We start from the raw sequence: 19,752 nt of genomic DNA, 5'->3' as shown, positions 1-19,752 counted from the left end.
CCAGGGGTCAGTGCATGTAATTGGGTGAGTGCGCAATCAGAGCATTGCTGGAAAAGTCTGGGATAAATTAACACGTTTTAAATAAAGGTAACACATTTTAAATAAAGGTAACACATTTTAAATAAAGGTAACACATTTTGTGCTGTAGCTTGAGCGGCTGTTTTTCTCTCACACCAGGAATTTCAAGACGCAGGATGGAGCCATGATTGACGGAGGCCAGAGATGGCTGGAGGACGAGGTTCCACCCAAGAAACCAAGAGTAAGTCAATGAAGAAAGAATGGTGAAAAATGAAGCCAATAGACTGGGCTAGTTTAAATGCATGTTGATCAGAATATTTATGTGATTAAAGTTATGTTGTCTTCTCCCAGACTGAAGACAAGCCCTTGCTGCCCATGGCTGTGGATGGAGGAGTGGACCGGAGGGAGTGGACCTTGCAGCACCACAAGGCTGCTGACATCAGCCTCACTCCCCCGCAGGCAGACCTGGATGCTGATTGTCTGGATGTCAATGTCAAAGGCCCAGGTCTGGAAACCTTCGCTTTGTTTGTTGTGAAGCATGTTTTATATCCACCTGCATTTTTAAGATTCAAGACCAGTGGAAATCGCTAGCCCCTTAACTTTCATATTATAATCCATATTCTATTAGCCACACAAAACAAAATGCCAGTCACACAATAGCATGTTTTTATTTTATTTCAGTGGCTATTTTGTTGTGGCTGAAAGATTTCTCTTTCTGTCATCTCTTTCAGATGGCTTCACCCCACTAATGCTGGCATCGCTGCGTAATGGAGGAGGCTCTGACTGTGGTCTACATGGAGAGGAGGAGGAGGAGAGCGGAGACGAACCAGGACCTAGTGTCATCTCAGACCTGATTACCCAGGGTGCTACGCTAATGGCCCAGACTGACCGCACAGGGGAAACCGCGCTCCACCTGGCTGCCCGCTACGCCAGGGCAGACGCCGCTAAAAGACTGCTGGATGCTGGAGCTGATGCCAACGCCCATGACAACATGGGCAGAACTCCGCTGCATGCTGCTGTGGCGGCCGACGCCCAGGGAGTCTTCCAGGTGAGACTGATCAGAAGCAGATCTGAACTTGTTACATGAGGTTGTACCATGTCAGAGTAAGTTGTACCATGTCAGAGTACGTTTTTATTATATATTTTTTTATTATATTATATTTTTATTTGATTTTATATATTTTTTCCAGATCTATAATACAACAAAAACAATGTACAGAAACACGGATCAACCCATAGCCCCACTTAGTAATTTTAACTGTATCCAGAAAGAAAAGTAAAGATGAATCCTACAAGCTGATATATCACATTAGATTTGCATCATTGTGGTCTTTATATATTATACTCTACCTCATTTTTCCATGTCTGTGTTTTCATTTGCGTCTTCTCTCAGATCCTGATCCGTAACCGTGCGACAGAACTGGATGCCCGTATGAATGATGGCACCACTCCTCTGATCCTGGCAGCCAGGCTGGCTGTGGAGGGCATGGTGGAGGAGCTGGTCCACTGCCATGCTGACATTAACGCTGTAGATGACCATGGTCAGACAACCACATTCTACTTTCATTTATTTACCCCTTTGTTATCCTTTTCCCTTTATTGGATGTCTTATTTTTATGAGATGTATGGATTACTCACATATGTTTGCAGTTATTTGGATTACAATGAAAACATTGCTAGCATCAAAGCATGTGGCTTGCTAGTTTGCTATTTTAGTTTGTGTGCTTGTAGCAGTCAGTGAAAAAAACTCAACTGGCTGCCAATCATGTAACTGTGTTGTGATGTGGTGGCCTGCAGAAACCCTTCACATGTCGCTGCTGCACATTGTTGGTAATGAGCCAAAGAAGGTTGAAAATGGGTTTTGCAGGTATTTTAGATTTTGAGTGATTTGGTTACTTTCATCACCGTAGTACATCACAGGTATTATTATTATTATCATTATCATTATCATTATTATTATTTTATATATTTTTCCATAAAACAAATGGAAATAGGTTTTGGTGGAATGCCACTGTTGAAAATACAACATTGTTGCCATTTTTCTCACGTTTTACTTTTAGACACATAACAGATTAAAATACTCATAACTTTTGATCTGAGGGAGCTATCTCAGTCATTCAAAAGGATATAGGGGAAAGTTTCGAATTTATGGAAATGTCAAAAATTAAAATGTCAAATGCCCACAATCTGAAGGGTTTTTGCAGACCACCACACATTTTTCATTGGTTTTATTTGCATTTCAGTGCTTTTGTGATTTAGTTTGACTAACCATAGCTGTGAAGACATGCGTAGCTGGAGCAGAAAACAACTGGCTGTTTGGAATGTAACAGGAAAAGTTTCTGCTGAATTATAATAATGCAAGTCTAGCTAACATGGATGTACTGCTTTGTCTCCCCCCCTCTTTTATGCACTCATCCTTCCTCACCACCTCAGGCAAGTCTGCTCTCCACTGGGCAGCAGCAGTGAATAATGTAGAGGCCACACTTGTGCTTTTGAAGAATGGAGCCAACCGTGACATGCAAGACAATAAGGTGTGTTCTTGTGTTTTTCTTGTGTGCAATTGACTCCTTTTGTTTTTTTACTTTGGTTTGCTGACTGACTGGAACGGATGAAAAATGTTTTCTTATATGTTATGGTTTAGATTTTACATATTTCCTAAGGAAATGTATATCACAGAGAGTAACATATTTATCTTTGGCTGTGTTCACTCCAGGAGGAAACCCCATTGTTTCTCGCTGCCAGAGAAGGCAGCTTCGAGGCAGCTCAGGTTCTTCTTGACCACTACTCCAACCGTGACATCACTGATCATCTGGATCGGCTGCCCCGTGACACCGCCCAAGAACGTATGCACCATGACATAGTCCGCCTACTGGATCAGTACAACCTAGTCCACAGCCCCCACAATGGGCCCAATCACATGGGTGGAAATGGAGGGCACTCCTCCCTTGTCTGTGGGGCCAATGGAGCAGGCTTCATCGGCATGCGGCCCGGGCCCCAGGGCAAGAAGAGCAGGAGGGGTGGAGGCGGCACAAAGGTGGGAGGTGTCGGTGGGGGGCCTAAGGAGCTGAAGGACATGAAGGCCAAGCGGAGGAAGAAGCCTGCTGGAGGAGAGGGGCCAGGTGTGGCTGCTGGAGTGGGAGGAGGAAGTGCAGGAGGTGCAGGAGGAGGAAACGCTAATGGTGCCAAGGCAGCAGGAGGGCTGTCGGAGAGCTCTGTCACCATGTCACCCGTCGACTCCCTGGAATCACCACACTCGTACACGGGCGATGCCCCCGGTGGCGTCTCCAACACAGCCAATTCCCCTCCCCTCCTGGCCAGCCCCACCTCCAGACCGCTGCTGCCCCCGGTCAGCCACATGCTGGGCCAACAGCAGAGCTGGGTGGGTATGGCCAAGCACAGCTATGGCGGCCACATGTTTGGCCTGGTGTCACACCAGATGGGGGCGTCCCACCCTGGCATGGGCCAGCACCACGGCCAGGGCCAAATGCTCACCCCCATGAATGTCACCATGAGTCGGGAGCAACTGCCTCCTATTGTCACCTTCCAGATGATGGCCCCGGGACCTGGAGGAGGCCAGGCCATGCTGAAGCAGCCGCAGCCTGGGCAGGTGCAGGTCCAGCCATCCCAGGGGCAGAGCCAGAACCAGGGTCACTCCCAGCAGGGGCCAGGTCACCTCCGCTGCACCCAGGGCATGATGTACCAGATCCCTGACCAGATTGGCATGGGGCACGGGCTCTCCCACACCCTCCAGCACCCCCACTCCCACACCCTCAGCCACGGAGGCCACGGGATACCAGATAGCCAGTCGCGGCAGCTTCCCCCCTATCAGGCTATGCAGAGCCCTGTGGATAAGTACCCCACACCCCCCTCCGCACACAGTTACACCACCGCCGGCTCAGAGGGCACCACCCCCGGCCACCCTGCCCACCCACCCAGCGAGCACCCGTACCTCACCCCCTCGCCGGAATCCCCTGACCCTTGGTCGTCCTCTTCGCCGCACTCCAACTCAGACTGGTCTGATGTCACCACCAGCCCCACCCCCCTGGGGAACCCCCACCATGCACTGCCCTCGTCACGCCGCACACACATTCCAGAGCAGGTGCAGCTGCAGCCTCAGTCGCAACAGACGCCGCAGGCCTCCCAGCAGCCTCAGCGTGGAAACATGCAGGTGTTTGCATAGGCCAGTCACAAGAAAAGGACCTGATTTTGGGGTTGTCACTCCGTGTAGTTAAAACTACAACACTTAACTCAAACTATGCCTGTCTTTCTCTCTCTTTTCATTAACCCTCTTATTTCTTCCTCATTATCATTATCATTACTCACCTCCCCTTTTGTCTTTTCTTTTCCTCTTTGCACTTAAGAATACTGTGTATAGTAAAACGTCAATGAGTATTGTCAGCTAGAAATCAAAAGTTTTGAATACCAAAGGGTGCGGTGTTAGTTGTCTGTCTTAAGATCGTTTTCCCTTGTAGTCCCTTTGATCGGAGCCAAGAGTCCCCTGTTCTGAGAGGTGGGGATTTTCTTTTGGGTCTGTGGCACCAACACAAAACTGTTTTCTGGAGGGATCATCAAAGCAAAAGCCAACCAGATGGTTGGTATCGCAGGAGGAAAACGGACTGTTGAGACGGACATTGATAGAGGACCTTGGATATTCTGCTCTGCTCATTCTCACTAGTGGTACAGAGCTGAGCCTTATTTTTGTCTTTTTTTTGTGAGGACATTGAGGACATTTAAAAATGTTAACATGTTATCCTTCAACATTTTAATGTGATAAGCCTGCCAATACTAACTCCCCGTTGAAAACATTAACTCTACTTTTTTATATGATGGGTCACATTCAATCAATGTTACGCTTTTATTCTCAAAGCAAAACTGCCGAGTTGTTGTCTTATTGTTTTTTATTCATGCATTATTTTTCTAGTTTTTAATGGCTAAAGGGGGACTTCCATAAATGGATGTTATAATAATTAGAAAGACATACAAATACACACAAATGCATCTTGTCACTATGTGGTTCTAAGCTTGTGGTGTAAATATCTCCTCCTCAAGTTAATGTATTTTTAAGGCGTCGATTACAGTATATAGCTACTAGTGTTTACCCTCAATCCTTGTTTGTACACACACAGATCTAGTTCACAATGTGCAGTACGTGTGCAAGCATGCTATAAATAGTCAGAATCCACAGTATGTTACCCATTTATTTAAGACAATTACTGTTCAACGATCGAATAAGGCGAGAGTTTATTTGAAAACCAAATTAAAAACTGTACGGATGCAATCATGTCACATCTCTCTTATGTTCTCCAACCGCAAAGGGTTTTAGGGTAACACTGTGGATGACTGGACTTCAAGTGACGGTGTGGGGTTAAATGAGAGGGGGCTTGAGAAACTTTATGCAAAAACACACGCATTAGTATTGTTACTGTTGTTGTTTTATGGGGTAAGTATGAAATGAAATGTACACAGAAAGTTCTACCCCCATCATTACTGAGCTTGATTTGGCTAATGACGTGTCTTCTTCCATAGTATATGAGTACTGTTCACACCTATTAAATGATTTGAAATGGCTGTTTCTATACGTTTCCTCTTCCGATATCATGTAATCACTTTTTGCTTAACTACAATCAGTGTAACTGTGCACCTTTAATTGTCACATGATTCATAAACCAAGTCTGGAGATGTGTATGGTACTGTTGTAATAAGAGTATTTTTTTGTCTTCCTGATGCTTCTCAAGAGTTGATGTTGAGCAGAGCCTTGTGCGACTGCTCTGCAACACACACAGACAATCATTCACTTTTTCACTTGTGCAACTTTAAAAAGGAACATCTCTCGAAGACCAAATTTGTTTGTCAGCCAAAAATGTAAATCATTTCCAAATTTGTCGGTTGATTGTTGTCTTTTGTTCGTTTGGATTACTGTTACATTGTAGTGAAAGACTAAAAGTTAAACACATCCTATGCCAAGAAATATTGTTTTAGTCACCATTACTACTGTAAGTTTCTGTGAATAAACAAAATTGTTCATGTTCAATATTCCCAGTATTTGGCACTTAAGAGCCTTTTCCTAATGTGGTGAAATTCTGATGTCCCTGCAGTTAGAAAAATATGTGGTCATTGGGTTGTCAATCAGCATGTCACTTTTTTTTAGTAAGAGCCTATGGAGCATGCCATTTCCCGTACATATTCAATGCCATTTTTATGTGCTGTATATAAAACATTTTTGTATTGTCATTGTACTTTTCCTTTCTGTGTTAACCATAAATAGCCTATAATATACATGTTGTATGAAGTAGTTGCCCTCATGTTTGTATAAGATAGAAGATACTTCTAATAATAATAAAGAACAAAAGCTGTCTGATGGAAATAAACCAAATGATCAACCAAATGTGCTTACTGAAATAAAGCTCAGATCTTGTTAGATCCTTGAAGTTCATTTACCTCTTTCTTAAAATCCACTTATCTCCGGAAGTTCAAATATGTGTGTCAAATATTCATTGGATTCCATTACAACAAAAAAATACAAGACAGGAATGAGCGGAGTCTTGATGGCTCAATCTGACATGTTTTACCCAAACACATAGCCATAGTATTTGTTTTAATCACAAATACATTCTAATGTAGCATGCACTATACTGCCCTACAAAGGCAAACAGTAGTAACTACTTGTGTATTTACTTTTATTTATTTAACACATGGCTAGGGTTTAGCGTTTTATATCAACAAAATAAAATCATACCCATATTATGTAAATTACATACACCTATCTGCTTTACTGATAATACTTTTGTAAAGGAGAGAAACTGAAGCTATTTTCAACTGCCTTTAAGGGTCTGCTCTGCTGGGTACAGTACAGAAATACTGTTTCAGTGCCGTGCCGTGCCAGGAGGTGGCGGCAGCTGGCAACAGGATGCATGGTGGGGCACGCGAGGAAGAAACCTGTCCTGTACACGGAAGTCCTTCCAGCTTTTCTGGCTCTGCAACATAATTCACACAGGTAGTCCAGCCGTAATGGCAGTCCATCGTGACAGATTTTGCACGGATTTATTATCTGTCACATGATGTAGCTATCCGCGGACGTTACGTTAACGTAGACATCCAGTGTGGGTCAATGGACGCAAGTCAGAGGACTTGAGCTGCTGCTGCTGCTGCTGTTGTTTTGACAGCTGTTTTGATCTCCCAGTAACGTTACCTGGCTGAGCCCTCACCGAAAACTGGTGGGGACCTGCAGGGATCCTGTTGAATGCAAAGTAATCCCTCTACGCGACTGAAGTTGCGTTCAGCGGGGTGTCTTTGAAGGCATCAGTGAAGGAAAGGTCAGTGACTTCTTCCTGTGTATTCATCAATCTTTTCAGCAAGTCTAGTTCGTATTCTGTAGGTCTATATGTGTACCTAGCCCCTTTCGTCACTCTTTCTTCGTCATCATATCCCCTCCAGAGTGGATGCAGGGCTCCCGTCCAGAGGGGAGATGATGACGTCATATACCCGGAAAGAGTGACCAAAGGGTATTTGTGCCGTTAGATTTAGGAAATGATTAACGTTACATTCAGTGTGTCTGTCAGTGTCTGCCTTCCTGGTCGACATCATCCCCTCTCCCCTGTGCCCTGACCACCAGCCTCCTCCTACCGGCCGGTGCCCATGGCTTCCTCCCGGCTGAAGTACCTGTCCCTGGGCGTGCTGGTGTTCCAGACCACCTCCCTGGTGCTCACCATGCGCTACTCCCGCACGCTGCAGGCCGACGGGCCGCGCTACCTGCCCTCCTCGGCGGTGGTGGTGGCCGAGGTCATGAAGATCCTGACCTGCGTGCTGCTGGTCTTCAAGGAGCACAGTGAGTGGCAGTGGCGCCGGAACGAGTTTGCAATCAGGGGGACACAATTTTTTTTTTTTTTTTTTTTTTTTATTAATTTTTTCGGCGCCCTTGCCGCTTTTTGAAAAATTTACGTTTTTATGGACGTTTGGATGATTTTTAGCCATATTTAGATGAATATCTCATTTTAAATTAACATTAGGATTATACTGTAGTGATGTAATTATTCAGTATTTTTCCTTTTCTCACTCACTTGGTGACCTGCTCTCCCTTTAGGTCATTTTACAATTACACTACAACAGACAGCAACACAGACAGAAACACTGAACTTATTATTATTATTATTATTATTATCATTTTGAAACACAGTGCAAAACTTGTCATCTCAACACAAAAATAAAATAACAATAACCGTTTACGATTATAGCAGCAGCCAATGACAGTGAGTGCAGTAAAGAGTCCAGGTCTGTCTGTCTCTCAGGTGTAATAATCCCACAATGATCACGGCTTTAACAAGTGTCACAGGCTGTGAAAACAGTGTAAAGGCTGAATTATGCTCACCCTGCCGTGAAGGGCGTGGAGCGAGGGCCGGGCGCGTCAAATGACGTAAATTTGTTGCGCGTGGTTATTCGCTAGCTCCGTCTGGCGCTCGCCTTGTGCCTGATTTTTTTTCTAACAGCGCAAGCAGCGCACGGCTTCTCTCCAAACATGTCCGCTTTCAAGCCACTGAACCCTGAACACTGAGCTGTGTTTTCGCCGCATTTCTTGACCCATGTGGTAGGCTATAAACTTTGATTTGCAACTGTTCGTTTTTAGTAATTTCACCAAGTAAATGTGTTGTGTTGAGAGCATTATTGAGAGAGATTAAAAGCAGCACAGAGTAGGCTATCAGAGCTGAGAAGTAAAACGGCTTTCAGTAAAAACAAGTTTGGTGATTTGATTCCTTCATGTGCTGATGTGCGGTCGTTTGAGAGTGAAAGCGCACTCAGTACTGCACATAATAGCGTTTCATTGCGACTTTTCACGGGCTGTTCTCACCATTGTACAATACATGCTGATCACTTTCTGAGTATAATGGCATCTGCCCCAGCGCGAGGTCTGCACGGAGACTCGCGGGGCCCCACCCCACGGAGCTTTGCTCGAGTATAAGAGCACCTTAAAGTGGGCTCTCTGTAACTTGATCCCCGGGTCTGTCTGTCTCAGGTGTAATAATCCCACAACGATCACGGCTTTAACAAGCATCACAGGCTGTGTAAACAGTGTAAAGTGGGCTCTAAGCGTCAGGGGCAGTTGCCCCCTCAGATTAAAAAAAAAAAAAAAAAAAATTAGGGGGACCAAATTTTAAGGGGGACAAAATGTCCCCATGTCCCCCTTGTTCCAGCGCCAGTGGTGAGTGGACTGGACTGTGTGTGGACTCAACAGATGCAGGGCTGGTTTATGGATAATCACAAACAGGAATATCACAATATAAAATAACAACTTACTACTGCAGAGACCAAAGCATTAAAAAAATGCTTACTTAATTGTTATTAGGCCATTCATTGTTATTAGGCCATTCATTTAATAATGAAATGAATAGGAGAAAAGACAGAAAATCTTAGCATTTGTGAAGCTGCAAGCTGCAAATATTTCATGTCTGTCCAAATAATCAAATTAATCGGCTAATCATTTCAGCAGTATTTTCAATATAACCATAACTGCTAACATCTGCAAAAATGACATGTTAAATTATCAAATAGATGTTCATTGCATTGGACTGCATGGTAATACAAAGTACACTAAAACTCTTAATTTTCAAATAATATTCTTTACTTTTTTTCAGAAACATTTTGATAGGTTTTAGCTTGTTATGTTTAATTTAGACAACAGAATTGTGTATAACAACGCTATCATTATTTCATCAAGATATGATTATATTTGAAGACAATAGACAAAAAATATTGAATACTGCCCAGCCATATTTGGATGTGTTGAAGACTAATTGTCAGACTGAAATGTTGCACAACACTAACTAATTTTAATAGCTAGTGATTAACCTCATAAAAATGACTCCTACTTGGTTAAGAGCTAATATAAATTTTATAATGAATGCCCATCTTACGACAATGAGTCCTGTGAAAGCTGACAGGTTCAATCATAATTCCAATTTAATTATGTACTAAAAGTTTTAACTTCCACCCCACTTCCCCTCAGGTTACAGCATGCGTGCTCTGAACAGCATCCTCCGCCAGGAAATAGCCCACAAACCAATAGAAACGCTGAAGCTGGCGATTCCCTCAGGCATCTACACGCTACAGAACAACCTGCTCTACGTGGCGCTGTCCAACCTGGATGCTGCAACCTACCAGGTACAGAGGAGGGCAGGCCGGGCTGCGCCATAGAAAGAGAGATTGTGTCCGTCTGCATGATTCACAGCTTGACACACGGTAGTCACAGTAGAGCTATTGTGCCTTTCCAGGGCATTAAGAAACTGCACGGCATTATTCATAGAGTCCTTACTCTGTCCGGGTAGTGCAGCGGTAGATTCCTGCCTACCAACACGCAGAGATGGGCAGTATTTTAAATATATCTATTTCAAATACGTATTTCAAATACATTTGTGTATTTTGTAATTTGTATTTGGCTGGACCGAGAAAAATAAGATGTAATTTGTATCAAAATACTTTCAGACCTTGTATTTTGTGTATTTTAAATACATAAAATAATTTTTTTTTTATGTTATGTCATTTTATTCTCAAATTGACACATTTTTAACATTGACACAGGTTTAAACTGTGCAATAAAGAAAAACGCAATGTGACATGTCACTTCTACTCCGCCTCTGATTGGCCTACCCTTAAATTTTTTGAGCAAGTATTTGTATTGGTCGGGTGTCCATACAGGCACAATTGACTGTGTCTGCGGGTGGGAAGCCGGATTAAGGGTCCTGGTCACTGCACTAGTGCCTCCTCTGGTCGATCGGGGCATTGCTTGGGGAAGGGGAACTGGGGGGAATAGCGTTATCCTCCCATGTGTTACCTCCTGCCGGTGAAACTCCTCACTGTCAGGTTAAAAGAAGCGGCTGGCGACTGCACATGTAGGCTATCGGAGTCTCGTGTGTTGATCAGAGTTGTGATTAAAGGGTTGGGTGGGCCCCGGAAGATTTTCAGATTTCAAAGTGGGCCGTTTTGGAACCGCTGGCCTAGGGAATTGGGTAGGAATCTAAATCTGGGGGGATGTGGGGAGACCTGATACATGATCAATAAAACGCAAATCTTCTCTCACCCCGTCTCCATCAGGTGACGTACCAGCTGAAGATTTTGACCACGGCACTGTTCTCAGTGTCCATGCTGGGCCGCAGGCTGGGCGTCTACCAGTGGCTCTCCCTGCTCATTCTCATGACTGGAGTGGCTCTAGTACAGGTCTGGTACACTATTATGTTTCTTTCCTGTGTCATTTGCATGTAGACTGCTGTCCCGGTATGTTGGACAGTTGCTATCGTTGGCTGTGAGGGATTTGCTGCCATGTTGGAGGAGTGTTGACAAAGGGATCATCTTCTCCTCCTTAAATGTCAGTAAATTGCCAGTGCATGCAGTTTGATGTTCTAATCCTTTGTGCCATAATCCAAGGTGAGCATTCAAACATAAACCCCATTCAGATGTCAGAAGAATGATGTACTAGCCCACAAATGGTGACTGTAGAGGGCATCGGGCTCAGCTGTCATAAATCCACAAGGCCATCAGACAGGCAGTATCATTCAATCACCAGCTACCTCATGGATATCGCTATCTGAGTGCAGGTACTGTATGTCACCCAGACTTAGCTTTAACATTAGTTCCCAACAGTGTTTCTTCTTCTCATTTTTTATACAATTATTTTTGTGGGGAATTCTTTACCTTTATTTGACAGTTGAAAGTATGGAGAGACAGGAAAGACGATGAGAAAAGAGGTGGGTGACATGCAACAAAGGTCCTGCGCCAGATTCAAACCCAGGACATTATCACATCCCTACTAGATCATTTCTAAACTTACGACGGCTGACACTACTGGCTTGAAATCCTGTCATTCAATCCTGTCTTAATTACCGTAATAAGATGGATATTTATATGTTTGCACATTTCACACATCTTAGTCATAAAATATGTTTAACCCCCCGTGGATATCCTTTCTTTTCATACAGAGCAATCATGCTACTGGCAAACATGTCAGCTAGCATGCTACAGACCATAGATATGGAAATAGTTCTATATCTATGCCTACAGACCATCTAAAGCTAACAAGCTAACATAACAACCTTCTAAATAATCAATATTACCAGCAACTATGCTACAACCAACTGTGTGAGATGGCATGCAAAGAAGCAATTGCTAACACAATGACATAACATCAGATCAATATCCCATCAAATATGCTACCAATAATCATCCCTATCTTAGAACCATGGTATTAGCAAACAGTGTCAGCTAGCATGCTGCAAACAAACAAATAATACAACTGCAACAATAATACTGTGTTGAACAGTCTGGATCAGAGGTTTCATTGGATTTCCTTGTCTGTAATTTTGAGTGACAGTGTTGTAAAGATTCTTTCATACAGTAATCTATTATTACCTGTGTTAAACTGACAGCCTTCAGATTTTTCTGTCGTAAAAAAAAAAGGAAAATCTGTAAAAGACGGAAAATATTTGGTTAACGCAACCACTGCTCTCTGAATGATGTAATCAGTGACCTGCGGAGGAGAGGAGCCGTTTCAACAGACAATATCTAAGCTATATAATAGCTTCCGCTGAAACGCGAGCTAGTCTCAACAATGCAAAGAATGAACATACTGTACCATTGAAAGAGAAAGGAGAGGAGCAATGTGCGTATGTGCTGATGCGTTTAGACTGAGGATAGGATTTCTCAAGGACGGCTACATTGTGACATGAGTCGGGAGAGGGTTCACACAGATTGGCCACACATACTGTCCTGAGGTGATCCCTTTACTGTACATCTTTTTTCTCCAGAGAGAACAGAAGGCTGGAATACATAATGCTCCTGTGCATTCATCACTGTTACAGTTTCATGTGCATTCATCAGTGTTACAGTTTCATGTGCATTCGTCACTGTTACAGTTTCATGTGCATTCATCAGTGTTACAGTTTCATGTGCATTCATCAGTGTTACAGTTTCATGTGCATTCATCAGTGTTACAGTTTCATGTGCATTCATCAGTGTTACAGTTTCATGTGCATTCGTCACTGTTACAGTTTCATGTGCTTGCCTGGTAAAGAAAGAAATATGACAGAACATTATAGAAGGGGATAAATCAAGCAGGCAGAAGTGACCTTACAATCTTTCCTTTTGTTGTCACAGAGTAGTCTGTCCTTCTCAGACAGGGTTGTCATTTTTTTTTTTTGCCATAATCTATTATTACCTGTGTTAAAATGACCCAGAGCCTTCAGATGTTTCTGTCATTGTTTAAAAGAATATCTGTAAAAGACAGGAAATATTTGTTTAACGCAACCACTGGTCCTTCTCAACCATCGCTAACCACATTCAACACATTTTCTGGCCCTGTATTGTGTTATTTATTGTGGCTGTCGACCTTCACTGAAGGCGGGTAGAGTTTGTTGTCTCTGTGCAGAATTTGAATAGGAGTAACTGTCTGGATACTGTATGTGCAGAGATGGCAGTCATTCAGCTCAGTCGGCAAAATCTTTAAACATAATGAAATCCGCTTGACCAAGGAATGACTCTGACCTATTTATTCAGATATTTGTATTTTCACCCCAAAGAAACAGTGTGTTTTGTTACCCAACCTGCAAGCTGAATACATTTCTTAATTTGTGTAGAACCATTTCAAAGTTTCTCTTTCCCTTTGTGTTGGTACCTTTGGTTTTCCTGCTTAGCACAGCACTCTGTATACAGTATATGAACACTCATACATTTTTACAGCTTGGCAAAATCGTGATGAGCCCTTTGTTTGAATGTCAGCTAGCTGGCTAGTGTTCAGAAGCAGAAGCAGCACAAAGGCATGCTGCTAAATACTGTATGTTGCCTCGTGGCGTACACCAAATCAAATGATACGCCCATGTCAGTGATGGGCTTTGCTTTGCTGCCTAGTGCCAAATATATGACTAGAAGACAAAGGTGTCACTGGATATCTTTAAGTTGAATCCAGATTTGCATATCCCCATATTTTAATTGTACTTTACAGTACAGTACGGTACTTAACCTCACTACTAAAGAAGATTGTGCTTTTACCATCTTGGCCCCCGAGACTGTGGAACGCCCGCCTGTAATTCTCCACTCCTTTTCCTTGTTTCTTTTCCTGCTTCTCTTCCCAATCCCTCCTCCTCTCCGCCTCGAAGCCTCTCCTCTTGTTTATGATCATAATTACTGTGCGATGGTAGTCTATTTCCCCCTCTTCTGAAGCCTAGTTCATTCAGTGTCATTTAAAATCACCTCATCAAACACACTTTTTATAGATACAAGATAAAAAAGAGGTAGCTGTCCAGTGTGGTTGCAGGAAGTTCCCGAGGTGTTGAAAGCAGCAGAAGAAGACATCATCTTCTTCTGCTGCTTTCAACACCTGGGGAACTTCCTGCAACCACACTGGACAGCTACCTCTTTTTTATCTTGTATCAATATATGCCCCATCCTGGAAGACCACCTGATTTTTACTCTGCTAACCTATATTGATGTCTTCTTGACCCAATGCAACACTCCCAATTGTATCTTTACACTTTTTATAGACTTGCTTGTATGTAACATTTTGGTTTTACGTGTGCCTTCTTAATCTTGTGTTCTTCTGTTGTATGCTTTATCTTTTTACCACTGTTCTTTTCAATGTCTTTCTTAACTTTTCAAGTGGCTAAGCGCTATCTAAAAAAGTTAATTATGATCTAATGTGTCTATGTCCTTCTCTTGTACATCCAGTGGCCGTCTGAGTCTGCCGCGGCCCCAGAGGAGGCCCAGTCGGCCGGGTCCCAGTTTGTGGGTGTGGCGGCGGTCCTGGTGGCCTGCTGCTCCAGTGGCTTCGCCGGGGTTTACTTTGAGAAGATCCTCAAGGAGAGCAAGCAGAGCGTCTGGGTCCGCAACATCCAGCTAGGTCTCTATCCGTCAATCAGCTGTTCAGTCAACCAATCAGGCTGTCTCGCCTGTCTGCCTTTCTACTTGTAATTCAGTCCGCTTAATAATAACGATTTGAAGTATTTGAAGACCAGAATACAAAATCCTACGAAATCCTTTGATGACAGCTCCTTGATTGCAGGCGCTTCAACACAGGAATAAAGCTGTGAGATGTTATTGTTGCTGTTCCAAACAGATTAGGCAGAGTAAGGCACCACTACGATGTTTTTGAAGCGGGCTCTTGCGTACAGTCCCTTCTCCCTGTGCAGCGAGCCAGCTGGGCTTCTTACCTCACATCTCTTTCTGCTAAGATGAATGTTCCTGTCGAGTTTATTTTTACCTCAGAACGTGTGAGGCATGTGTTAATTCTCCTGCGATTCATTTCCTGGTCTGAGCTCTTTTTCTCCCTCTCCCTCTCCCTCTCTCTCTCTATCCCTCTCTCTCTCTCTCCCTCTCTCTCTCCCCCTCTCTCTCCCTCTCTCTCTCTCTCTCTATCCCTCTCCCTCTCTCTCCCTCTCTCTATCCCTCTCTCTCTCTCCCTCTCTCTATCCCTCTCTCTCTCTCTCTCTCTCCCTCTCTCTATCCCTCTCTCTCTCTCTCTCTCTCTCTCTCTATCCCTCTCTCTCCCTCTCTCGCTCTCTCTCTCTCTCTCTCTCTTTCTCTCTCTCTCTCCCTCCCCTGCATCACATGTTTGAGCCAATGCCGAGATAACTCTAACAAATAAAAAACAATGATGTCATGTATTTAAAACACACTTTTTGGTAAAAGCAGGTCCTGAAGCCAATTACGTAAATCATAACAAGAATTGTGGTAAGATATTTAGTGCCAAACAGAGAAGGTGTTTCTGTAGTTTCAGTTTCTCTCTTTGTTTTGCTGAGTTGATGGAATTAATTGACTGACAATGAATACACTCCACTGATAATATGATGCAGTGACTGCAGGATACTGTACACGCACCGTTGACAGTTTGTTCCAAGTTGAAGTCACACCTTTTGATCAGACTTCAACGCATGAAATCTTTGGTTAGATCTTAAGAGTCAGATCTTATGCTTTACTCTCCTTTGATGTGTGTGTGTGTGCATGTGTGTTCCAGGGGTGTTTGGCCTGGTGTTTGGCCTCATCGGGATGTTGGCGTATGATGGGGAGAGAGTGAAGCAGTCTGGGATGTTCCAGGGATACAACACGATCACCTGGACCGTGGTGGCGCTGCAGGTATGGAGCTCCCACACCATGGATTGAACCAAAGAGTGTCTATTGTCAAACCTCTGGAGCAATGGACTATTTATTCCGTGGATCAGATTCCCCTGCCGGCCCCAGGTCACGCCTTTGTCCATCTGTGTCCATGTGTTTGTTGTTTCTGTAGGCGCTGGGTGGTCTGGTCATAGCGGCGGTCATCAAGTATGCAGACAACATCCTCAAGGGCTTCGCCACGTCGCTCTCCATCATCCTTTCAACTCTCATATCCTACTTCTGGCTCCAGGACTTTGACCCCACTGGGTAGAGGCTCACACGTGCACAGACTCACAAAAACACACACACACACACACACACACACACACACAAACAGACAGGGTGTACACAGTTAACACACACCTTAACACACACCGTCCCCGTATCTCTCAGTATATCTTAGTACAATGGTTCTCAAAGTGGGGTCCGGGGACCCCCAGGGGTCCTTGAGGGGGCTCCAGGCGGTCCCCAGCAAAAAAAGGGGCATAATTTATTTTCACTATAATTCCATCCATAAGTAACACCACGACAATGTATGACTATTTTGGTCATGGGTTTCAAACACTTTCTGTAATAAAACATCTAAAAGTACAAATCTGGGGGACCCTGGGACAACATCTTATCAAAAGAGGTTCCGTGGTCTAATTTGTGTCAGTTTAAGGGTCGTTGATGTGAAAAAGTTTGAGAACCACTGTCTTAGCATGTCTGTCAGTCTGTTTCTCCTTCCTGTCTCTCTCTCACTCTGAAGTTCTCTAACTGACCATTTTGTTCGGTGTCGTCTGCAGTGTGTTCTTCCTGGGGGCTGTTTTGGTCATTGCGGCCACTTTCTTGTACGGCTATGAAGGCAAGCCCTCCCCCAACCCCAGCAGGGCGTAAGGCACTCGCCGCCACCACAGGAGTGCTGGGACGTCCTGTAAGAGGATCGAGAGATAGACGGGAGAGGAGAACGAGCGCTGGAGAAGAGGAGGCAGACGGGGAAAGGACTATACCATAGCATAGTATTATGATCGCGAACAGGAAGCGAGGCAGAGGAAGGGAGGAGAGGAGCCGAAGAAGAAACGGCAAGAAGGAGTGAAGAATTCCAGCAAGCGCAGTGCTGTGTTGGTGGTCAGATACCAAAAGTGCCTCAGCTGGGAAGGCTAACCAAGGCGCATTGGAAACTGTGGCCAAGCAGGATGTTTGTTTTCCATTGTTACCACTGTACAGACAAACCTGGTTGCCGCACCTCCAGAGTACAGCCAAACCTGGTTGCCACACCTCCAGAGGTGGGAGGAATATTCTCTCATCACCACTGACTGATTGTAGAGGAACCTGCTTGACTGCCAGTCTGCCAGCCATTACTGCCACATCAATCATACTTATACAATATAAACTAATAAAAGACGCAGACAGACAGACAGAGCTGCCAAATGGGCACATTCTTAGATGACGTGAGCACAGTCGAAATAGTCGGCGTGTTCACCTGTGAGTTGTAGGATGAAAGGTTCTGTCATTGAGCCTTGGCTTGTCCCACTCTGGCCTACAAGAGCCCTTTACTCTGTGAGAGCTTTATTTGTAGGATCTAGCAACCATAGCGACCATAAGTAGTATTGTATTGTAAGTTATCGCTCTCAGGTTGTTTTGCGTAGTTATTTTGGGAAACTGTTTTTGTTGCCAGGCAACATATAGATACTGGGACATGTGGAACTCTTTGATGACACATATCTCAATGACAGAACTATTCCACTATATGGCTCTGGTGTATCTTTGTCTGCCCTACTGATTTAAGGAGGGTTTGGCGAGTAAAGTGTAACAGTGTTACAGTAATCTGACTGTATAAATTACATGTTACAGGAATACACAAATCTGATGCTTAATTAATTAATTAAAACCTGTGACATTTTACAGATCGATTTCTTTAAAAAGCGATTGTTTAAAGATTTTTTCTTTTGCAAAGATCATTTTTATACAACATGAAATAATCTTAATCATGGGTGTAAATAATGGCACCATTTAAATTATAATCATACATTTCAATAAATTGTTTCATTTATATTCTGTAGATTCAGAGTTAAAGTAATCAAAACATAATTGAGAGCAGTTCAGCTAAGTGACTTTAAGCTAAAACGTAGGAGTTGGGAGTGTGAATCGATTATACTACTTACATCAGAAACCTGTAAGGCATTATTTACAAAGTCATCTTCCAAACCATGCCTACGATTCCACTCGTGTTTTTCCCCCGATAGAACCACTTCGTCAGTATGTGTTTTGGGTAAAGCGGGTATAGTTATTATTAATAACTTTATTATTGTACAAATTGTGATCTCTTATAAAGGAAAACATGTTTCCTTCAGCCTTGCTGTGTGTTTTTATTGCTCATCTCACATAGACAACACATTCACACTTCACACCCGGCTCCATAGTATGAATTATGAATCCCGTCTTGTTTGACTCTCGTTTTTCCATCTACCTTGCAGAAATGTATAGTTACAATATCCAGAATGCTCATTTGCATTGCAAGCTAATCAATATAAATAAGTTGACACAGTCCAATGTTTGACATTTGTTTTAATCCGTTAAAAACACTGCATGCAAAGGCTAGACAGTCTGAGAGAAAGGATTGTATAGTAACACCCCAATGTTCCATGGCCGTTAATATTGGCTCCAGTCCCCCAGTCATTTTAAATCAGTCACTGCATGAAAGTCCAGTTAATCAGTAGAACAAGTACGAATTAACGAGTCAAGTTAATCATCGAGGACTGTGTACCACTCTACTCTCAAGTCCTCAGGCACATCTGTTAGAGAGAGACACTTGAGGCCCTGGCACACAGAGGTTGCGTAGAAGGTAGACTACGGTATGTGACCTCTTGGCCCAATACAAATGTGTTTCCGCAAACACTTCCTCCATTGTGATATGGCCAACATGTCAAGAAAGGGCTTCAACATTCAGGTTTCCTGTAGCAGATCATTGACTAATATCGCCTTCCTTGACAGTTTCTCCTCTGAATAAACCTATTCAAGATGCCGGACTAGATGTTACCCCTGATTGTCGACGTTGGCCATCGTCTGTGGTTTGCCTCACAAACCGCTGCTGTGTCATGGCTACGATAGGCATGTTGTCCACACCGCCATGAGGAGAGTGTGTAACACGGCTTAAGCCCAGTTCACAGCAATGATTCGAGTCTAGGTGAGACGGGTCTGTTCAGGCCGCTGCAACTTTGTTCTAGAACAGTTGCGAATCATTGGTGTGAACTGGGCTTTACAATGCACAGGCAAACAGTCCTTTCCGGTGATCATGGCTCTGGTATAGTTGTACTGTAGATGAGGTGTGTGTGTGTCTGTGTGTGAAGGCTTGTACGGTTTGCACCAAGGTAATGAGCAGCATGGAAAAGGTATCATGGTTACATCCTGGACGACCTCTTCCCTCTCTGGCTCGTCTGGACCGTCCTGATGTGAGCTCAGTGTTTCACTGTGTGCACAGTGTGCTTTACAAATACAATATACACACCTGCCTCGAAAATGACTAGCTAACATTTTTCACTCCGATTCAACTTGATTGTGAGAATGTGAGACATTCTGTAAGCTGCACGCCGGTTTTCATTTCAAAAGTCATCAAACGTCATAAAAGCA

General features: G+C 43.7%; 2 protein-coding genes across 3 annotated transcripts in view; both read left to right on the top strand.

Annotated features, from left to right (window-relative positions):
* notch2 (notch receptor 2) overlaps positions 1-6,428 on the top strand; it is a 53,411-nt gene extending 46,983 nt beyond the window's left edge. The window contains exons 30-35 of the mRNA XM_083648032.1: positions 178-259; positions 370-523; positions 750-1,066; positions 1,412-1,559; positions 2,452-2,549; positions 2,732-6,428. Of these exons, the coding sequence (XP_083504158.1) occupies positions 178-259; positions 370-523; positions 750-1,066; positions 1,412-1,559; positions 2,452-2,549; positions 2,732-4,198 (2,266 nt within the window). The 3' untranslated portion in view covers positions 4,199-6,428. The remainder of the gene's footprint in view (positions 1-177; positions 260-369; positions 524-749; positions 1,067-1,411; positions 1,560-2,451; positions 2,550-2,731) is intronic.
* Positions 6,429-6,850: 422 nt separating this feature from the next.
* slc35a3a (solute carrier family 35 member A3a) lies at positions 6,851-18,440 on the top strand. 2 transcript variants are annotated; one of them, XM_083648023.1, is made up of 8 exons: positions 6,851-7,331; positions 7,631-7,843; positions 10,016-10,170; positions 11,101-11,223; positions 14,722-14,893; positions 16,007-16,125; positions 16,277-16,410; positions 16,929-18,440. In XM_083648023.1, exons 2-8 carry the CDS (start codon positions 7,654-7,656, stop codon positions 17,017-17,019), a joined length of 984 nt encoding a protein of 327 aa, XP_083504149.1. In that variant the 5' UTR covers positions 6,851-7,331; positions 7,631-7,653; the 3' UTR covers positions 17,020-18,440. The 2 variants fall into 2 exon arrangements, with proteins under 2 accessions (XP_083504149.1, XP_083504150.1); XM_083648024.1 differs by having other exon boundaries at positions 7,566-7,843.
* The last annotated feature ends 1,312 nt before the right edge of the window (positions 18,441-19,752 follow it).

The sequence above is a fragment of the Poromitra crassiceps genome, assembly GCF_964638095.1.
Source record: "Poromitra crassiceps genome assembly, chromosome: 12".
NCBI lineage: Eukaryota > Metazoa > Chordata > Actinopteri > Beryciformes > Melamphaidae > Poromitra > Poromitra crassiceps.
This window is presented reverse-complemented; position numbering and strand designations above follow the sequence as displayed.

Coding starts and splice junctions, on each gene's coding strand:
- slc35a3a (XM_083648023.1), top strand. CDS start 7,654: ATGGCTTCCTCCCGGCTGAAGTACCTGTCCCTGGGCGTGCTGGTGTTC. Junction 16,126..16,276: donor GGACCGTGGTGGCGCTGCAG/GTATGGAGCTCC, acceptor TTGTTTCTGTAG/GCGCTGGGTGGTCTGGTCAT. Junction 16,411..16,928: donor CAGGACTTTGACCCCACTGG/GTAGAGGCTCAC, acceptor TGTCGTCTGCAG/TGTGTTCTTCCTGGGGGCTG.